The sequence below is a fragment of the Zea mays genome, chromosome 5 (genome assembly GCF_902167145.1).
Source record: "Zea mays cultivar B73 chromosome 5, Zm-B73-REFERENCE-NAM-5.0, whole genome shotgun sequence".
NCBI lineage: Eukaryota > Viridiplantae > Streptophyta > Magnoliopsida > Poales > Poaceae > Zea > Zea mays.
This window is the reverse complement of record NC_050100.1, coordinates 203,415,515-203,435,397: the sequence shown is the minus strand read 5'-3', so window position 1 is coordinate 203,435,397 and position 19,883 is coordinate 203,415,515. Positions and strand designations below refer to the sequence as shown.

General features: G+C 42.4%; 1 protein-coding gene across 1 annotated transcript; it reads right to left on the bottom strand.

Moving 5' to 3' along the window:
• Positions 1–9,010: 9,010 nt before the first annotated feature.
• Positions 9,011–19,129, bottom strand: LOC103627540 (lysophospholipid acyltransferase 1). Its single transcript, NM_001320891.1, has 8 exons — positions 18,710–19,129; positions 15,351–15,406; positions 12,638–12,858; positions 12,163–12,559; positions 11,642–11,727; positions 10,384–10,447; positions 9,777–9,889; positions 9,011–9,360 (listed from the first exon to the last, which is right to left on the bottom strand). Exons 1-8 carry the CDS (start codon positions 19,009–19,011, stop codon positions 9,226–9,228), a joined length of 1,374 nt encoding a protein of 457 aa, NP_001307820.1. The 5' UTR covers positions 19,012–19,129; the 3' UTR covers positions 9,011–9,225.
• Positions 19,130–19,883: the final 754 nt, after the last annotated feature.

Sequence of the window (19,883 nt, the reverse complement as noted above, 5' to 3'; positions counted from 1 at the left end):
TGTCCTGCACGGTTATTGGAACGTTTTCTGGGCCACCATGCATTTCTGAAACAAAATCCATAATGTAATGTTGTGGAATCCTGCTTTCTTGCATCGCACTAAGGAACTCCATATATTCACGATCATGTGTTTTGTTGCATTGCAATTGCCCTTTTCTGTATCTTTCTTCAAGAATTCATGATTATGCTCATAGTTTACCAGATCAATCCGGACGACAATAACATTCTCTTTAGCATCATCGTAGATTTTTTAAAGTTTCATCCCAGCCTTGCACTGTGTTCGTTTTGAACATGTGTTACGTATCCTAGGATTTCCAGCTACCCTTTCAGCATTCTTTTCTTCCATTGAACAATTCAACCATTTACAATTCTTCCGCTCCCTATACTTCTTCAACGGAAATCCAACCTCGTATGCATATTGACTATAAAAATTATACGCTTCGTCCACGTTACTAAATGTCATACCGACTTTAGGTATCAATCTTATATCAATATTGTTCGGCTGCGCACAGAAATTTAACATTTACGATTCAATAGCGCCTAAATCTAACGTAATATAGGTACAACATTACAAAAAAGTATGTAAGAAAATAATAGTATCATAATTGGAGAACTTACATGGCTTTGAAGAATATGAGGTGTGTCCTGTTCATGCGGCCCAATATGTCTCATGGGGATGTGCTTCTCTGCGCCGACCACGTCTGTCGTTTGTGTGTGTTCATCGATATGTCCAGGTGCCCTCACTGCCGCCGGGGGAGTAACGGAGACACCCTCTGTGTAACCGGCGATCGCAGACGCTACATGATGCATGTCCATTGAAATAGACGTACCTGTTGACTTATGCACAGACGATACAGGTGGCATGTAATCGCCAGCGCCGGTGCTGGCCATTTTCTCGCCGCTAATCGCCGGCCGGTGCTCTCACTTCCGCCGCCGCTAACCGGTGGAGATATCTCAGATACAAACGATGACGAGCGGCTGTAAATCTGACTTTGTTTCCTCCCGTAACTGCGCCTTTATTTACGCGAACGTGGAGCACATCTTTCCTTATCTCAAACCGGTGGAGATTAAAATGTTGCATGGTTTAAGCTATCATGTTACACAGCGTTATGCAGTCGTAAACAGTGAGCACATGGTAAAATTCGTTCCAGTGATTCGTGGCATAAAAGATTCTATTTATGCATGAGTTATGCACATTTCTAATATATTTATGCGTGCGTATATCGCCTGTCGCGTCTCAGCCGGGATACGTGGCTACCATATGCATGGCTGACGCAAAGCTGGCGTACAGTGGGCCGAACGCGACCTGATCGACGTCATGGGGCTTCGCCCACTAATGGAAACCCAGGGCTTCCATTATATATATATATATATATATATATATATATATATATATATATATATATATATATATATATACGGCAGCACTAAATGCATCCAATATAGAGAATGCACCCAGGGTGCAAATAATACCCCGAGCACGCCTCCCCATAAGAGCACGCCCTCGGCCCTCCTGTACGCACGCCTCCCTGCCCCCCGCCGCGAGTATCCTCTAATTACAAACTTGAGTCTCTATTTTTACTCCTTGATTACCATTTCATGTTGTGTTGTTACTCCAGTTGCAACGTTTGTTGCTTGTTGATTGCAACTATGTGTATCCGCTAATTGCAAACTCATGATTGCGTGTTGTTCTGCAGGATGCAAACATACTTGATGTGTTTGTCCCCAGGGTGCGGCAAACATTTGATACAAGGGAAGAAGCCTACCTCTTTTACCTTGACTATGCAAAGTTGGTTGGTTTTAGTGTCAGGACAAAGAGGTGTAATTGCAACTGCTGGTGTGGTGTGATTGCAACCCCGCATTAGGTGTGATTGCAACTGCTGTATAATTCTACCCAAATATCTGTTAAAAAATGTAAACAAAATGACTGCAACTGCTGGTGTGTTGTAATTGTAACTACTGGTGTGGTGTGGATGCAACTACTGAGTTGCTCTGATGTGATTGCAAGTACTAAATAACTCTGGGAAATTTTGTTAAAAAATATGATTGCAACTGCTGGTCTGGTGTAATTGCAACTGCTGGTCTAGTGTGATTGCAACTTCTATATAACTAGATGCAACTTCTATATAACTAGATGTAACTATATATATACTGTATTTATATATTACACCTGGGTGCATTCAATATAGAGAATGCACCCAGGCCGAACCTACGCGCCAGGAGCACCTGGTCCGAGCCAACCGTCCCACCCAGACCGAACCGACGCTTCGTCTTCGTCCCTCCCGCACGTTCGAACCAGACCAGCAGTTGCATCTAGTTATATAGAAGTTGCAATCAAGGAGTAAAAATAGAGACTCAAGTTTGTAATTAGAGGATACTCGCGGCGGGGGGCAGGAAGGCGTGCGTACAGGAGGGCCGAGGGCGTGCTCTTATGGGGAGGCGTGCTCGGGGTGTTATTGCACCCTGGGTACATTCAATATAGAGAATGCACCTAGGCACATTTTAGTGCCGCCGTGTATATATATATATATATATATATATATATATATATATATATATATATATATATATATATATATATATATATATATATATATATATATATATAGGGAAGAGGTAATGGAAGCCCTGGGCTTCCGTTAGTGGGCGAAGCCCCAGCCAGGGAGACCGAACGGGTCGTGTTAGGCCCACTGGACGCCAGCCTGCGCCATTTATGCAAAGGATAACCACGTATCCCGCCTTACACGCGACATGCAATTACGCAAGCATAAATGTGTGTACAAATGTGCATAACTCATGCATAAATGGAATCTTTGCATGCCAGGAATCACGGGAACGAATATTTGCATGTGCTTGCATGTTACGATTGCATAACGCTGTGATACATGATAGCGTAAACCATGCAAACATTTAAAATCTCCCACCGGTTTTGAGATAAGGAAAGACGTGCTCTTCGTGCGCGTAAATAAAGGCGCAGTTACGGGAGAAAACAAATACGCACACATAAATATATGAAATAATGTGCATAAATCATGCATAGAAGGGATATTTTGTACCTTGACTCACGGAAACGAATATTACCATGTGCACACCGTTTACGACTGCATAACGATGTGTAACATGATAGTATAAACCATGCATTATATAAATCTTGACCAATTTGATATAAGGAAAGACGTGATGTATAATCGCGTAAATAAAGGGACAGTTACTGTTCGATGAGCATTAATAGAAGGAAATAAATTTTAATTTACAGCCGCAGTTCGCGGGTTCTGCTCGGGCGGATTCCAGCGTAAAACGTGATCTAAAACATCGTAAATGAGTACGAAATTTAGCGTAGATCATATATCTGTTTTGTAACAGCAAACGAAGCCCAAAATTACGGCGTGAAAATCGCGTGCACCCAATCGTGCGCGGGTTCTGGCTAGGGCAGATTCCGGCGTAAAACTTGAGCTAAAACATCGTAAATGAATACGAAATTTAGCGTAAATCCTATATTAGCTAAAACAGCGTAGATTGATCACGTTCGATCGTGCACGGATTTTGGCTTGGTCAAATTTCAGCGTAAAACGTGAACCAAACAACGTAAATGGGTACAAATTTTATCGTACATCATCAATCTATTTCGTAACAACGAATGTGGCCTAAATTACGACGTCAAAATCGCGCTCCGATCGCGCTCCACTGGTCGACGCCGATGATCCCCGCGACCTTCCATCGCGTCCGGGCCTCCCCATCCACCCGGAACGGCACCACGCCGTCGCGGAGCGCGGCCTCCATGGCGGCGCTGCCGGCGTCGCCCAGCGGGGCGCCCTGCGCGCGCCACGTACGCCAGCGGGAGGACGCCCCTGGCGGGCACGCGGAACGGGTAGGCGCAGAGCACCGCCAGCCCGCCCGCACCGCCACGTACGACACGCGGGGCTGCAGCAGCACCACCACCACAAGGACGGCCACGGCGCCCAGCAGCACCACGACCGCAAGCACCATGAACAGCACCACCGCCGCCCAATCCGCCGCGCCCGACCGGTGCCTCCTGAAGCTGTACCGCCGCGGACGCTGAGGCTCCTCCTCGCGCCCCCTCCACGACCGCCAACCCGCCGGCTGGAGAGCGCCGCGGCGGCCGGGGCTCTCCTGCTCACGGGCGCCTCCTCGCACGCCCGAGGGAACCGCCGCCGCCGCTAAAACCTAATCTCTGGCGGCGTGGGGGTGTTTTTATAGTGACGGCGTGGGCCCGATTCACGTAATATGCGCAGACTATATTTGCATAAACTGATACACACATCAGCATAACTCGTATTATAATTTAGCGTAAGCACAGGTAGGTACAATAAGCTCAGGGCTCCGGTGCGGTCTGCACACCTGGTCAGGGCTTCCTGTAGTTAAATAGAGCCCAGGGCTCTAAATACTATATATATATATATATATATATACTATTATTGTTTTTCAAAACTACTCCGTTTATCAGTGACTTTAAAATAGTTGTCACGCAGAAGCTAAGTGGTGCGACCCAGAGAGAAGAAAGAGAGGTCCACGTGCGGCTCCCTATTCCCCCTACCATGCTAGGGAGGATGATGCAATAGTTGTCACGCCCAAGTCAGTGACACGACAAGAAGGATCATATCAGTGACTTTAAAATAAATATCTCAGATTTAAGTTTCTTAAAGTGTATATTGTTAAATTTATCATACATGAATGAATAATTTACTACTAAATTTATCTTTAACCAAAGTGTATCAAAGTAAACTAAACTATAATAAATAATATTTAATAAAGTAATGTTTCAAGTGAAAAAATTAAAATAAAAATATTACGAAACAAATAGCCACATAATTTTATCAATACTTTTATAATAACAAAATTATTGCACATGTAGAGATTAAAGTACTTATGGATACAACATACACAAGAATAGCTCAAAAAACAATGTAGTTATTAATAAATATTTAATAATTGAATATATCAATTAATCAACCAATATTATATCTATATAAATATTTATATGAAATTATAAGTTATATAAAATAAGTTACACCAATAAATAAATAAACTAAAATATTAAAATAATAATAAATATATTAGGTTTAAACTAAAACAAAAATATTAAAAATAACTTAATATTTATGAATCATTAATAATATTAATTTAATACTAAATTTATTTTTAGATGTATTAATAAATGGTTTCAATGCCTATGGCGGCTCACCGGCGGCGCCCCGGCCAGGCCCCACGTTGGTGGCTTCGTTCATGTGGCGGCGGCGGCCCGACCAGGCCCCACGATGCTGGCTCCGTACCCTGTGCCCCGCGGTCGTGGCTGAGCCAAGGACAGGCCCCATGGTGGTGGCTGAGTAGGTTGTGTGGGCGACGCCCTGGCCAACTTCGATGGAGGTGGTGACCTTCCCATGAACGGCGACGACAGATGGATTTCCTGAACCGATAGGAACACTTCGCTGCAAGAGGATTCGATCCATCTCCTGAGTAGCGTCCTGTTGGATGTTGTTGTCTTCTCCCTCCATTGTGTCCATCTCCAAGGTTGCTGCTCGAGGAGGAGCCGCCGCCAATCGTCTACGGAAGAAAACAAGAGAAACAGGGAATACGGAAGAGATCGTGGGTGAAGGGTTACCGTGTGTAACTAATGACGGGTAGGTAACTTTTCTGCAACTTCGTGAGGAGTTATGAAAATATGGTTTCTAAACCATCCTTTGAGGAGCTTCGAAAATTTATTGAAACTGGTCTATAGTTTCAATATTTTTTTGAAACTAGTTTCTAGTTTTTTTTTTTTTTGAAACTAGAGCTCATGAAGCTGGACCCATTTTGATAGAAAAAAACTACAACAAAGCTAAAAATGTTGAAGCGAAGCTCTGCCAAACAGACAATTAGTAATAATAAAATTAAATAATTGGTCACTCGTTATAAATAAAAACCTTTTAAATAGATTTATGATAGCTTTTTCCCTTTGCAAAACTTATGTTGTTGGATATTATCGAATACAGATCTTGAATTGAATAGAGAAAAATATTTTTAAAAACCAGATGTATTCATCTAGTATCCATATCGGAAATAGATATGCACATGGCTATTCATATTATTAGTTTGAGCTAATTCCGATATTAGATAATTCGGATATGCATTTCATCCAGTTTCGTTTTCTATCCATAGTGCGAACCGCGTTGCAATCAGGAGACCATCGGAAGCGGCCAGTATGCATGGAGGCGGACGGGTCTTCTCTTCCAAGCTCAGCCCAGTGGCTGTGGCTGCAAACATTGACAGTTGACGATCACGGGCGTGAGTGAGTGCAACCGGACAGGAAGAATAGTGAAAAGACAGCCAGTCTTGGAAGTGGCGATTCCAAGTCCAACCCGGCCGTGCGGACGAAGGCGTCGTCGGCTGGGCTGTTTGACCCACACATTCTCTATCTGGATAGAAAAGGTTGACTTGGTATACCCAGCTGCACCGTACCTGCTGCTCTCGGTGACCTTTTTCAGAGTCCTTGCCGCTGAGTGGCACCATGCGCACGATGGAAAGAAAAGATTATTGTCACGGTTGTGGCCAAGTCAATGCCACAACCCTTCGCGTCGCGTCGCCTGGTCCTGGTGGCCTCGCCATGCATTGCCACGTCCCTTTTAAACACAAGTCGCTCTGGTGCGCCCGAGCACCGACGAACCACCTCAGACGAGTCAGCGTCCACCTATTGGTATAGGCCCTGGCCCAGAATTGTTAAGAATATTCCATAAAGATATTGTTAGATTAGTTGTTGCTAATTGCAGTTGCCCGCATGTCAAATTGTCAATGACGTGGGAACATATAGCCCTCCCACAAACACAATATACAATACTACTACCTAAAACAGGCCTTGTATATATACCTTTACAGTTTGCGGTAACACGTTATCAACGCTCTACCAAAGAAGTGAGAAAGCCAGGAGCAATTTGTAAACAAGAATCCAGATCAAGGTACAATGTCACCACACTGTCATATGGACCTTCAGCTTCGCTCGTTCCTCGCCTCATCTTCATTCATGGCCTTACTTGCGTGCACATCTAATGGCCTGGGTCTTCCCCTACACAACCCCCCATATCAGGGCTACACTGTTGTGAGCTTTATTCATAGGTCTAAATAAAATATCAAATTATTATCACGGTGTTTTCTCCTTTATTTTTTATTGGGTTTTGAAGGAGTTTTACTCTGATATGTCAAAGAATTCCTAAGTTTATTTTTTCGATAGGATTATTTAAGGAGGTATGATGGTGGTTACAATGTAGAACTGTGAAGTTTCCAGAAGATAATTGGTCATGAAGAAGTGTTAAGAATATTCCTTAAAGGATATAATGTAATGATCAATTAGATAACTGCTAATCGGAATTGACGCATGTGTGTGAAGGACGTGGGAACGGGAATCTCCCATGAATCCTGATAGGGCTTGTATATATACCTTTAGGCTTCGTTTGGATGTTGATATTGGAGATGATAGAATTGGGCATGGTATTAAAATGAGATGTAATTCCAATTCTATTGTTTGTATTGTTTGGATAACACTGAATTGGAGTTTGCAATTGTGTGGTCTAATTCCACGCAATACCGAATGATGAGGCTTTGTATTGGGAGAGAGAGGGGGTTTCTAGTTATAGTCTAATTCTAGGGAATTATGTCTATGATTCCAAATCTCAATTCCACATGCAACCAAACAACATAATTTAGAAAGCTGATTCCAATTCATAATTATGTGCTCCAATATCTACGGAATATTAGTAGTTCATCAATAAAGGGCTCACTTTCACTTTCTACCTTCTATTGTTCCTACCCTGCAACAGGGGCGGAGGGCCTATTGTGGCTATGTGTAGCTCAAGCCATACCTAATTAAGAAATGTGATAATGGTCACAAATCATATAATTCATAACTCGCCTTTTAAGTATTAAGAAGTCATTTAAGTACAATGATAGGTAAATGCAATTGTCTGGGTCTACAAGACTTATCTAGCAAAATTATCAATATAACATTGTATTATCTATTTTTTTGCCGCGCACATGTTTCTTAACAATTTATTCTCATTTTAGACGATGTTCTACTTTTATATATGTTTGTGCATTTTATTTTTATAATTTAATTGGTTATGTGCTAAATATTATACAACGTAGAGCCATAAAAAAATTTTGTCCTCCGCCACTGCCATGCAAGAATGAAGCCACCACCACCAGCAGTCCAGCGTCAACACCACGTCACGTCAACACCAGAACTCACCACGCCGCCGCCCTTGCCGCACGTTGGGTTGGACCGGGCCGCACGGGCGTATACCGCGCTGCACCATTTATATGACCCATAAAAATCGGACGTCGGGCTCGTCGGTTCCTAGTAGTATGACCACGCGGAAAGCGCCCATCACCTCCATCTCCATGCGCACTACATCAAAACTAAAGCTACAGTCACACCAAAACTGCATTCAAATTCAAAGCGAGCTGCGGTGCGATGGCTGAGTCAAAACACGGAAGCTCAGTTCTAGTAGTCTACAACAACGATGGAAAGTGAGGTGGTAGAGGATCATGTGCATTTACCCCTCCATCAAGCTCTAACAGCAATCTGAATTTAAATTTTGACGCTCATAAACCACGCCGCAAAAGGATGCATATTAAAAGAACAAGATGCCGCGTGGACCGTGGAGTGAAAACTGAGATTACGGGCAAAATTTGACTTTCCGCATGGTCAATTCGTAGACGAAATACACAGCATGTGCGACGTGCCTGAGCAAGTTGATGATTTGGTATCCTCACTCCTGATGAGCAAGTTGATGATTTGGTATCCTCACTCCTGATGAGCAAGTTGATGATTTGGTATCCTCATCACTCCTGATGTATGCATCCATGGATATCACTTACGGTGAATAGATCTTGCCAGTCAAAAATAAAAGCTCCAGGTGGGAAGGCGTCCGGAAGACATTCAGCAGGCAGATGGGAACACAATAGAAAAAGGCCCGTCAGGACAAAAAATCATTCGCACACACGTATGAGTAGTCATTAAGTAAAGGAAAATCCAGTGGTTATGTCACGTTTTAATGATTGATCAATCGCAATCGAGTTCCGAGGTAGGAGAACCGGGGTCACCACATTATCCTTATGCTAAATTTGATACCGTACAAAAAGACAGAATAAATAAATTGAAAACTAGAATGTCCTTATCTTCGTTGAAGCTTCACCATCTTTCTTCTATGTAAAGGTCACTTGAGTGAGTATTTCCTCACTCGGTCTTCCGAGCCTTCGCCTTCCTTGCTGGCTTGATAACATTGCCCAGCAGAAGACACACAATGGGAACAATTGTGCCAACATAATATACGCTCCGGTAGGATGCCAAGGTTTCTTTGAAGCTCAGTACCTTCAGAGAACAAAAATGAGCATATAGTATCACATTGTGTTACCGAAAAGGAATTGCGACATCTATTCCTCATTCTAGTAGAGGTAGTAGGTACCGAGTTTTTTCATGACATGTGAAAGTAAAACTACACTAAATACATCATTATTTAACAGTAATAGCCATATTTCTTAACATGTTCTCTTTTTTACCCCTCTTCTGCTAACGACCATCCCATCATCTATAATGGCAAAGTATACATGGAACTATAGATGCTCTGGGAACTTCATTGTTTCAGAGATAAGGACCTTGAGGACATCAGGTCAAAAAATTTATGCAATAACCTTAGCTGAAAATTCATATAGAGAAGCACCATCGTGTTCCGTGACTTCCAACATGATAAAAAATAAATAAGAGCCTGACACAAGCTTGACACTGACCTGGAACCCGATGCAGGAGTAGTTAAGCACCAGCAATGTATAAGCAAAATTTAGAAAGGCCAGGATACCGCTTAGTAATGAACTGCTCGCTGCTTGCTGCCATCTGTATATAACTGCATTGGAAGAAACGGAAAAAACAAATTACAAGTTAAAAAAGTCATTTTATCAAAACAAGCTCAGAAAAACAGCTTAGCCGCAGCCACTGGCAGAGCCGCAGAGCTGCCTTAAGGCCAACCTGTCCCTCCCCCCTGACCGTGAGAAAGGTAAGAGGTCATGGCAGTAGCTACTGCATGCCTACCCAAGCAGCTGAAATTTGCATGGCTACAAGGGCTAGCAGACATTCCACCATCTCAATTGCTCACTGTCTCCGCATGGTAGCTCGCCAGCCCGTACTTGCTGGGTGGACTGCTAGTATGTATGCAAGGCAGTCTGTTTCTCTCGCTAAATGTTTGTTCAATGCAGTTAGATTTAGCCTTAGATAATGCAGCACTTTAGCCCCCCACCCACCCACCCCTAAGGCTCTAACCCACTACGCCACTGGACGCAGCAAACCTAGCAGTAAGAGGGTAGCAGTTAATTAAAAAAACCATGATGGATAGAGAGGTACCTCGTGAACCATTTATCATCAATGCTGATTGAACAAAGAATATGATATATCCAGGATATAGTCCCTGTGGAATGAGTAGATCAGATAAAAGGACAAATCACTGTGGGTAAATGTATGCAAAGTGTCAATCACAAGACAAGCTGGTGGGATAAGAATGCCATTAAGAGAGAATGTTAATACATTATGGGCTAGTTTGTAGACTCAAATCCCCTCCAGGATTGGATCCGATTGAGGGGGGAATGAACTAATTCCCCCCTCAATCCGATCCAATCCCGGAGGGGATTTGAGTCTACAAACTAGCCCTAAGGGGGTGTCTGGTAAAAGTAATGGGGTGGCCCATCTTCTCGCCCCTCACTTTTCTGTTTGGTTTGTGAAATGGAATGAGTTGGTCCACATCCACCACCACAGCACCACCTCATCCCTCACAAGATAAGTATGTCTCCAGTTAACAATAGCTTTTTTTCATCGAAAACGCGGGAGAACTGCGCATCATTATATTAAGAAAATAAAATGGGACAAGAACTCATACAACACAACAAGCCACACACCCCTAAACTCACACCCACTCCACTGTACTTTGATTACATTAGCGGCCATGAATGGTACTAAATTTAACCAAAAACAGGAATCTAACCTCCTGGAGCTGAGGCCGTCAAGAGGGATATACCTCAAGCCCTCGCCAGACATTAGGACAAAGCAAATGAACTAGTATAGATGGAATATAAGCATGAAGGATAGAGTCATTCCACCAAACATTCATGGGATGAACTCATGATGGACCACCTCATCAGGAATGGGTGGTTTCTCAAACTAAACCACTGCATTGGAGTCAAACATGTTCATGACCAATGAGTAACGAGCAATTTACAATTTTGACATGTGAACTCTACTTGGGAAGGTGGATACTAAGGCACTTAAGGCATATGTTTTCGGAACGTCTAATCTGCCTTAGTCGCCTTGGCACCGATTAGCCTGACTAATTGTGATTAATTGGGACTAATCATAGTGGATAATTGATTGCCATGGCAAAGCCTGACTAATAGTGACTAATTGTAATTAATAAGATGACTTGATAACCTTGCGTAAGGTACCAGAACAATAGCAATACTAATTTCCTAAAGTAATCTTTTAGCTTAACTAGGAATTACTGGTCCAACTAATGAACTAACACCGGTTACTCTACAACATGAAAAAAGTACAAACTACAATCACCAAAAAGAATAAATCAGAAATCAGAAATATATATTAGATAACTCACATGCCAGATGGCACTGACTGTCTGTGTACCCAACAATTGAAGGAAACCTGGTTTCTTTCCTTTCTGAATTAACCTCTCATAGACATCTGAAACAGTTGTGGAACCATAAAAGTTAGTCTTATGTAATGAATAATAAACTGCAGTCTGAATAAAGCCACTGTTTCAGTAGTGGCTCTCGTGAAGCACAATTTTTCCTGGTGTACAGAACTTAGTTACAGTTGTCCATAAATAAGTAGTTTTTATATTATCTCCCAAACCAAGCTGCACAAATCATTGTTCATGGAAGTGGTGCAGGCGATCATGGATAGTAGTACAGGCAATCATGTATACCAGTTGGATGCAAATCAAACTCTTCAATTCCTTTGAGACTATGCTTTTTAGACTTGGTGGGGATGGTGATTAAACCACTTCCATACAGACAGATTAAATTCAGTTTAAAAAGACCATATCATGTTTAAAAGGAACATTCTATCGTCCAACAAAGGGTGATGTAATGGACTTTATCAAGAGACGGAACTTACAGTATCGTAGCCATGTGCTCACTTGAATATTCCACACAAGGGGCAATTGAACTGAACTTCCAGCTAATTCAACACCTAATACATCAACATTTTTTGCACGATCCCATTTGGCTTTTGGGGGAGAAGATTCCGACCAACCAGTAAAGCCTAGACCAGATATGATAATTGAGGCTTCTGAAATTGACCATATAAAGTAATATTTCCAACGAGCGGTAAAGCCTGACATGTACTGATAGAAGAGTCGGTGCCAAAAACCCCATTCATAATATAGGGGCTCACTAAACCGTGAGAGTGGAAATTTAGGTGACAGGTATAAATATAACCCCATGCATATACCAGCCTGAACTAGAGCACGCAAAGTAGGTAACAATGGCGAAGGAGTTGGGCTAGCCCATATCTGCAAAAGATTAACGAATATTAGATAGAGGGTCAGGACAGCGTAACCCATACATGGTAGTTGTTGAACAACACTTACTCCTTTCCTTTCAGTCCATTCAAGATAATCTTTCATCTCATATACCGGTCCAGCAAAGTGGCTCCCACAACAGAGACAATACCCAAAATATTCAATTAGAGAAGGAAGCTTAGTCAATCGGTTTTTTTTCTGAGCATCGCGTAAACCCTCTTCCTTCAAGATACCATCACTGTAGTTTATTGAGCACGAAATGACTTTCAGCGTTAAAACCATTAAAGCTCCTGCATTGAAACAAATTAAATTCTGGAAGGTCACTATAATGTAACAGGGTATGCTATTTTTCCTTGGAGCAAAGACAACAAACAAACTTTGTAGATACAAACATAAAGAACAAGTTGACAAATGCCAACATGAAGGAACATGTGCTTGCTTTTGCTTCCATTCAGTTATTTATTAGGCTTGGACCTTGTGGCGCCACAGAAACGATTGTGTATTCAACAATGCCTCTCCTAATCTGTCCAAAACTCTTGTGATGGCTAGTGAGGAGTTTTGGAAATGGAACTTGGCTGGTGCCGAAGGTTTTTCTGCTCTATCGGATGTAGATCTGGGGGTTTCCATTGATTGGGTCGCTGTTGTTGGTCGGTTTGTTCAGATAACCAGCACGAATGTAACCTGATGCCTTTGGAAGAGTGTGTGTGTGTGTTTTGGAAGTGTGTGTGTGTGTGTTTTGTTCTGGTAAATTTCGCTTCTTTCTCCTATTAATGAAATGATGCGCAACTCTCCTGCGTATTCGAGAAAAAAGTTATTTGTTACAACTGTCCTTGCCTTCGCCTCTAGATAGGCATTATTTTAGCACTATGCCTACGCTTCTAGAAAATGAGCAGTATGAAATATTGCTTGTCTTTGCCTCTTACAAAAATGATCACTGCTCTCAACTATCTGGTGGTAACAAAAATCCTGACGCAACACTGTTAGCTATCATTGGCACAATACAAGGAAATGAATTGAAATCCATGATTAACTTGGTTCCTCATTTCACACTGAAAGATGACTTAGTTCCCTATTTGACCCTAAAAGATGAATCTTCCCTTATTTGACACTGACTTTATTTGTGCTTCCTAATTTGAAGCTATCATTAGTTTTGGCTTCTAACACTGTCAACAGCCAGTGGAAATTACCATTTTGCCCATGATGTGGTTGTGCAGCAGATCAGGAGCTTTCGCAGCAGCAGGTTATGGTAGATTTGTTGTATTCTATGTTTTTTATGATAATTTATTGGGGCAGCATCATTCTTTTAGTCAAATAATTTTGTGATGTATTTGGATAATATGGTTTCTGTTGAAGTGTATATGTGGGTTGGCTACCTTCTTTCATCAGCTTAAGCTTTTGGTTTGAACTGGTCCACTCTAACATGGTATAAAAGTCAGAGGTCTCGAGTTCAAATCCCGACATAGACTTTATTTGTGTCCCCATCCATTTATTTCCACGTTTGCGCCTTTCTCTCTGGCTTCATTTGCGTCCTTTCTGATTGCACGTGAGTGAGGGTGTTGAAGTGTATAAGTGGATGGCTAACTTCTTCCATCAGCTTAAGCTTTTGGGTTAAACTGGTTAGTACGTCCACTTTAACAGTTTCAAAGTACATGATACTATCCACTAATTTTCGTCCTTGTCATGCATCTGTAGTCGAGACGATTTTCTCATCCGCCACCTGCATAATTGACCATTGAACGGAACTGTGCAATGGCACACCATGCCATATATCAATTAACTCTCACATCCTTGCTGACCTTGCATTTGTGTGCCTTATTAGCAAAATGCGTTGATCAATTAAACAACACACTTACACACACATACCAGCACGTGCAGGCTTGCATTTGTGTGCCTTATTAGCAAAATGCGTTGAACAATTAAACAACACACTAACACACACATACCAGCACGTGCAGGCTTCAATTTATCTCCCAGGGTACTCGCATAGTCGCACGCTTCAGTTTGGCCAAGAAATCCCTGGCCAAGACGCTCTACTCACAGCCAGTCATGGGCCTCTGTCTGCCCTAAAAGGCCATGCCGCAAGGGTTGCCGCCGCCGGACCCCTCTGATGTATCGTATGCCTTCGAACAATGGAAGGGGTGGGATAGAGAAGGCGACAGAGCGTTTCTTCAGGAAACCGAACTGGGATATGTTCCATCCATGTTTTTGGGCAAGGGCATTTTCGTCCTTCTGTGATTAATCTAAAAAACTCGGTCGGGGAGGGAATGACTGCCCTCCCGGTTTTCATAGTAGAAAGACCTGAACCACTGGTCCCAGCCAAGAAAACCCCCGAACCCTGGGCCCCCCTTCGCATCACGGGCTGAATCTCTCGCATCACGGCCCAGGGGACCGCAGTAGCGCATCACAGCCCAGGGGAGCGTGGATCGTACGCCAGAGCGTGTGGGGCACAGCAAGGGGATTATTTTTGGTGCGAAACCGAGAGTCGAACCCCCGATCAGGTGAAAGGGCACTGCCGCCTTCACCACTAGGCTATCACGCCTACAGCTTCTGTGATTAATCTAACAGAAAGCACTAACAGAAATCAACAAAGTGTCGAATTGTGAACCAAAAATAAAGTCAGTGACATTTAAGGAAAGATTTTCTCAGTGTCAAATAAGGAATTTTCTCAGGGGGTTGAAATCCATTATTTTTTTGTGTGCATTATTCCATATTTGCATCAGCAATGCTCCAGAAAACTGCACAGCAAACACTAATCTAACTGTACAAATAGTAGTAGACATACCAGTTGCATCAATGCCTCCCTCCTTCCACGCATCCCCGCTCATGTAGTACACATGACTAGTAATAAGAGCAAAAAATGTCAGGCCTTACAATATTTTAATTAATTATTATTATGCAATATGGTCAATACTGACCATCAAAAAAGTATGGTCAAACTTCTGTTTCAAACGCTATCTAAATTAGAAGAGCCCCAACTACTATATCATGGTCAATATTTTACTTAGTAAGATCTAAGCTTGAAACCAAATGTGCCCAAACAAGAAGCCCTTTCGAATTCAAGGTCACACTTTCTTATATTTCCAACAACAGCTGAATGATTTTCCTTGATTTTCAAAATTTCGCATGACAGATGGGATTTAAGGCACAGTAGCAAACACAATATGGGGACTAATCAAAAGTATACAATATTACTATATACTAAACCCATGCAAGTAAAACATGCCAATGCAAAGGTTGGATAACAAAAAGAATATATTCATACCCATGCTCTCAATTCTAGAAACAGATAGTGGGGTAGGTTGGCCTAATTCCTAAGGTGCACATACAGAGATCAAAAAGAGGACAGCTACACATTTTAGGGAAAGCACAAAAGATGTTCAATTGGCATTCTAAATGTCTCAATTTCAATTACAGATAATCACTATCTGGTCCCAGTGTGACACAAGTTAAGTCATTAGAGATGTTGTTGCCATATAAACAGGATTTTTGTCTTATTTACATAAAGGTTAATGTGGCTAGAATGCATGAGCTATGAGGACCTGACAAATTGCCTTGCCATTGTTTTGGAGCGTAGTAGGATAATACGAAACTTATTGCAAAAGTTGGCCACTAATAGGGTACAATAGTATTCACCACATGTGGAAAATAATTCAACCAGTATAACCTCACCCAAAAAAAAGTAGTGTATTAGATGCAACTTTCACATAATTATTACATATGTTGGAAGTTTCAATATTATCATAGAAAGGGGCTAAAATGACTGATTTCTCACTTCTCAGAATGTTTTGTCAGCGGCTTTCTTCTGATTTTTTACCCTCTCCTGGTTTACACTTCTAACCAGATTTCAGCCTAAATATCAAATTGATGTTCCAGGTAAATCGAATATGTTGGTGAAGTGCAGTTTTTGCAAGAGGTTGCATGACAGAACAAGGGGAGGCCCTAAAGGGAGTGTCAATTGATGAGAATGAAACTAGGATTCACCTGTGCTCAAATATTTAGGCTTCACTGGATGTGGGTGGTATACAACAGTGAAGGCCCTACAGTATAACTACAGGTGGGTTTGGATTAATCAGGTTACAAGAAGTACCAGTGTTCTTAAGGCGCCTAGGCGAGCAAGTGGATCAGACAGGCGCCTTAGCGCCTAGGCGGCGCCTAGGCGACGCCTAGGCGGGAATGGCGAGCAAGGCGACCAGTTTTGCCCGGGCGCCTGGACGCCTAGGCGTCGCCTAGGCGACGCCTAGGCGACGCCATAAGAACACTGAGAAGTACTTCATTCAATGTATAAAATAGCAACAGTATAATCCTAAGATTGTTTTTAGTTATGAAAAAGTTTATGTTGAATTAATGTGTCCAATCCGAATTAATAGAACATGAGAATAGAATAATTTAGCAAATTGGCCGTGTCTTTGAATTATTCATGTAAAAAATGATAATATCATTAAAGCATACCAAAAAAGGCCACCCTTTTTCCTGGATATTTGGATGATAATTTAAAAATTTTGAATTATTTCAAACTGAAATATGGCTGGCATAGGGTGGTGATTCTCTCACACTGATGCATCATGCTCCTGCATTTTTCATGGCACCTTGACCTTTTTGCAATGTTGCACTTTGTTGCACCTACCATGCACAGTCCCGTCTTACGCACAAGTTAAAATAAGATCATCTCATTGCCTATCAAGGTTGCTTGCGTGTTCACAATATCTCTAGCTATTACACCCAAATAGGCACTACAGCATTGAACTATTCAAATACACAGTGTGTTTGCTTATTCATTGGAGCGGGCTGTATTTGAGAATGAGAGAAACCCTCAGAAGATGTAGCTTTAAAATTTGATTAGAGGTTTACTCTTTAGTCTATTCATGGTTAGCCAAACAAAGTTCGTAGAAACACAACTACTACTTGCAATGAATCATAAATACAATCTCGGTATTACTATTTACTTACCATACAAACCAAAATCAATCCCACATACAGAACAAAAAACTGGACCTGGTGACTTAAGATTTGAAGAAATACTTTTAAAAAAAAGTGTAGCTGATAAGGTTCCACTTTACTTCCAGTAATCCGTGTGCATGTTCGATTGAGTAAAACAACGGATACAGAGCCATATACATGACTCCCAGCGCATAACTCACAACAACTGATAGATTAGAGAGATTCAGCCCCAAATAACAAATAACTAAGACTTGCTGCAAAGGAAACTATACAAGTTAGACATGAAAAGACAATTGTTTGGTTGGATAGCTCAAGAACGGCTTGCAGTCATATACAGTGTAAATCACACGCAACTGTAAAAGAAAAACAGAGAAAAATGAATAAAGGAGCTCCACAACTTTCTGGTAGGAGTAGGACACTAATTTCAACTCAAAGTCTCAAAACTGTCACCTTAGTGTTAACATCAATACAGTAATACCAGTGATACATATGAAACATAACAACATATGACGGGTTACTGGTCAAATGTTAACAGGACCTAGAAGTCTAATATTTGGCTGTGTATAAAACAAAACAATATATGACGGGTTACTGGTCAAATGATAGCAGGTTTAGATGCTGAATGAGCAATCGAATTTTGAATGTAGATCCATGCAGCAGTTATGAACTCCAAGTGTATGTCACTGCCAAAAAAATAACTCAGGGTCTACGGGGATATGATTGAATTGGAACATGCAATCCATACATTATGAACTTCTATTCTAAGCCACTGCCACATTTTGTAGTTAACTAGAGCACAAGGGAAAATGACTAAACTATTCGAACCTATTCATTGGGAACAATAAGAGTTTCCCTATCGTAAACTTTGCAGGCATAGAGGCAAATTGGTGTGGAGTTAATGCAAGACTACAGTTTGCCCCCTTCAAAATCTTACTTCGTGCAGGACCATAAGACTCTAGAACAAATGTCCAAAACACTCATCAAACAACTCGAGAACCACTGCTGGCGCCACCACGCTCCCTTGTTTAGTCCACAATTACTATGTTCTCATCCGAATAAAGTGCAGTCAATGTAATCTTCGTGTTCGGTTGTACTCAGATTTCAACGCACGAGTACGGGACCGCTGTTCTTAATCGCCAGAAACTAGGCCCCGGTATCAATCCGCTAGAGATTGTAGACAGAGGATGGAAGGGAGAGTTTCACCATGCGATGAGGAAGCCGAAGGCGCCGAGGAAGGTGATGAGCCCGGCGTGGCGGCGGAACAGGAGCATGGCAAGGTAACCGAGCGTCATGGGCACGACGAAGAGGAGGTTGGAGGTGGCCCCGAAGGAGAGGTAGGAGAGCGTGGCACCAGTGAGCCCCGCGTAGAGGTGGCGCCCCATGGCGCCGGGCACCGCGCGCCACAGGAGGCCCGTCGGGATGGTGGCCGCGAAACAGAGCAGGAACCGGAGCACGGGCACCGACACGCCGATCGACCCCGCCATCGCCTCCATCTCCAGCCCCATCGTCGTCGTCGCCGTCGCCGCCGCCGCCGCCGAGGGTCGAGGCGGCCAGATGCGTGCACGCGATAGAATATGGAGGAGGATTTGGTCCGCTTGCTCGCGGTCGGATGCAAGCTCCGATTCCGAGCGGCGTGTGTGTGTGGGTGTGGTATATGGATGCGGCAGCGGGCCAGGCGGCCAGCGGCAGACATGTCGAAGACAATCTTGTAGAAACCCCCTTCTGTTTTCGATTAATATTTTTTTGTAAAAGTAGGGAAAATCACTCAAATTTGCCCTCGATCAATCCTTGACTGAAGCATGGTCCAACCATGAACCAGGAGTTCAGGAGGCAACCTTGTCCTTTTCGGTGGTTACAAGTGAATTTCCGCGTATCCCAAGTCCCAAGCGTGCTTCATCACGTTTGCTCAACGAGCTTCTCGTGAATTCAAGGGGAACTCATGGTATATGCATGGGTTTATTCTAACTTTACTACTAGCACAAAAATAATAATTTGCTTGAATTATTGTTGAGCACTTGAGCTAGCGAAAAAACCAATGATGGTGCACAATACTAGCCAATAGTTTTAGACTTTTAGTGTACACGAAAAACAAGCGGTCATAATAGTTCGTTACTTTTGAATTTTGGATTTGTCCCACTATGTCCACACGATCCGTACAGTTCAACGGTTATGCGGTAATACAAGTTACGCATTGTTTGGATACGCTATGGCTAATAGTTAGCCACAAAATTTAGTTAAAATACATAAACAACTCAGCTAATAATTTAGCTTTATGTACTTTTAGCTTAGAACATCCAAACATCTCAGCTAATAGTTCAGTTATCAAGATAGAATGTCATGTTTTACCACGACCCCATAGCTCCTTCCTTACGAAGCT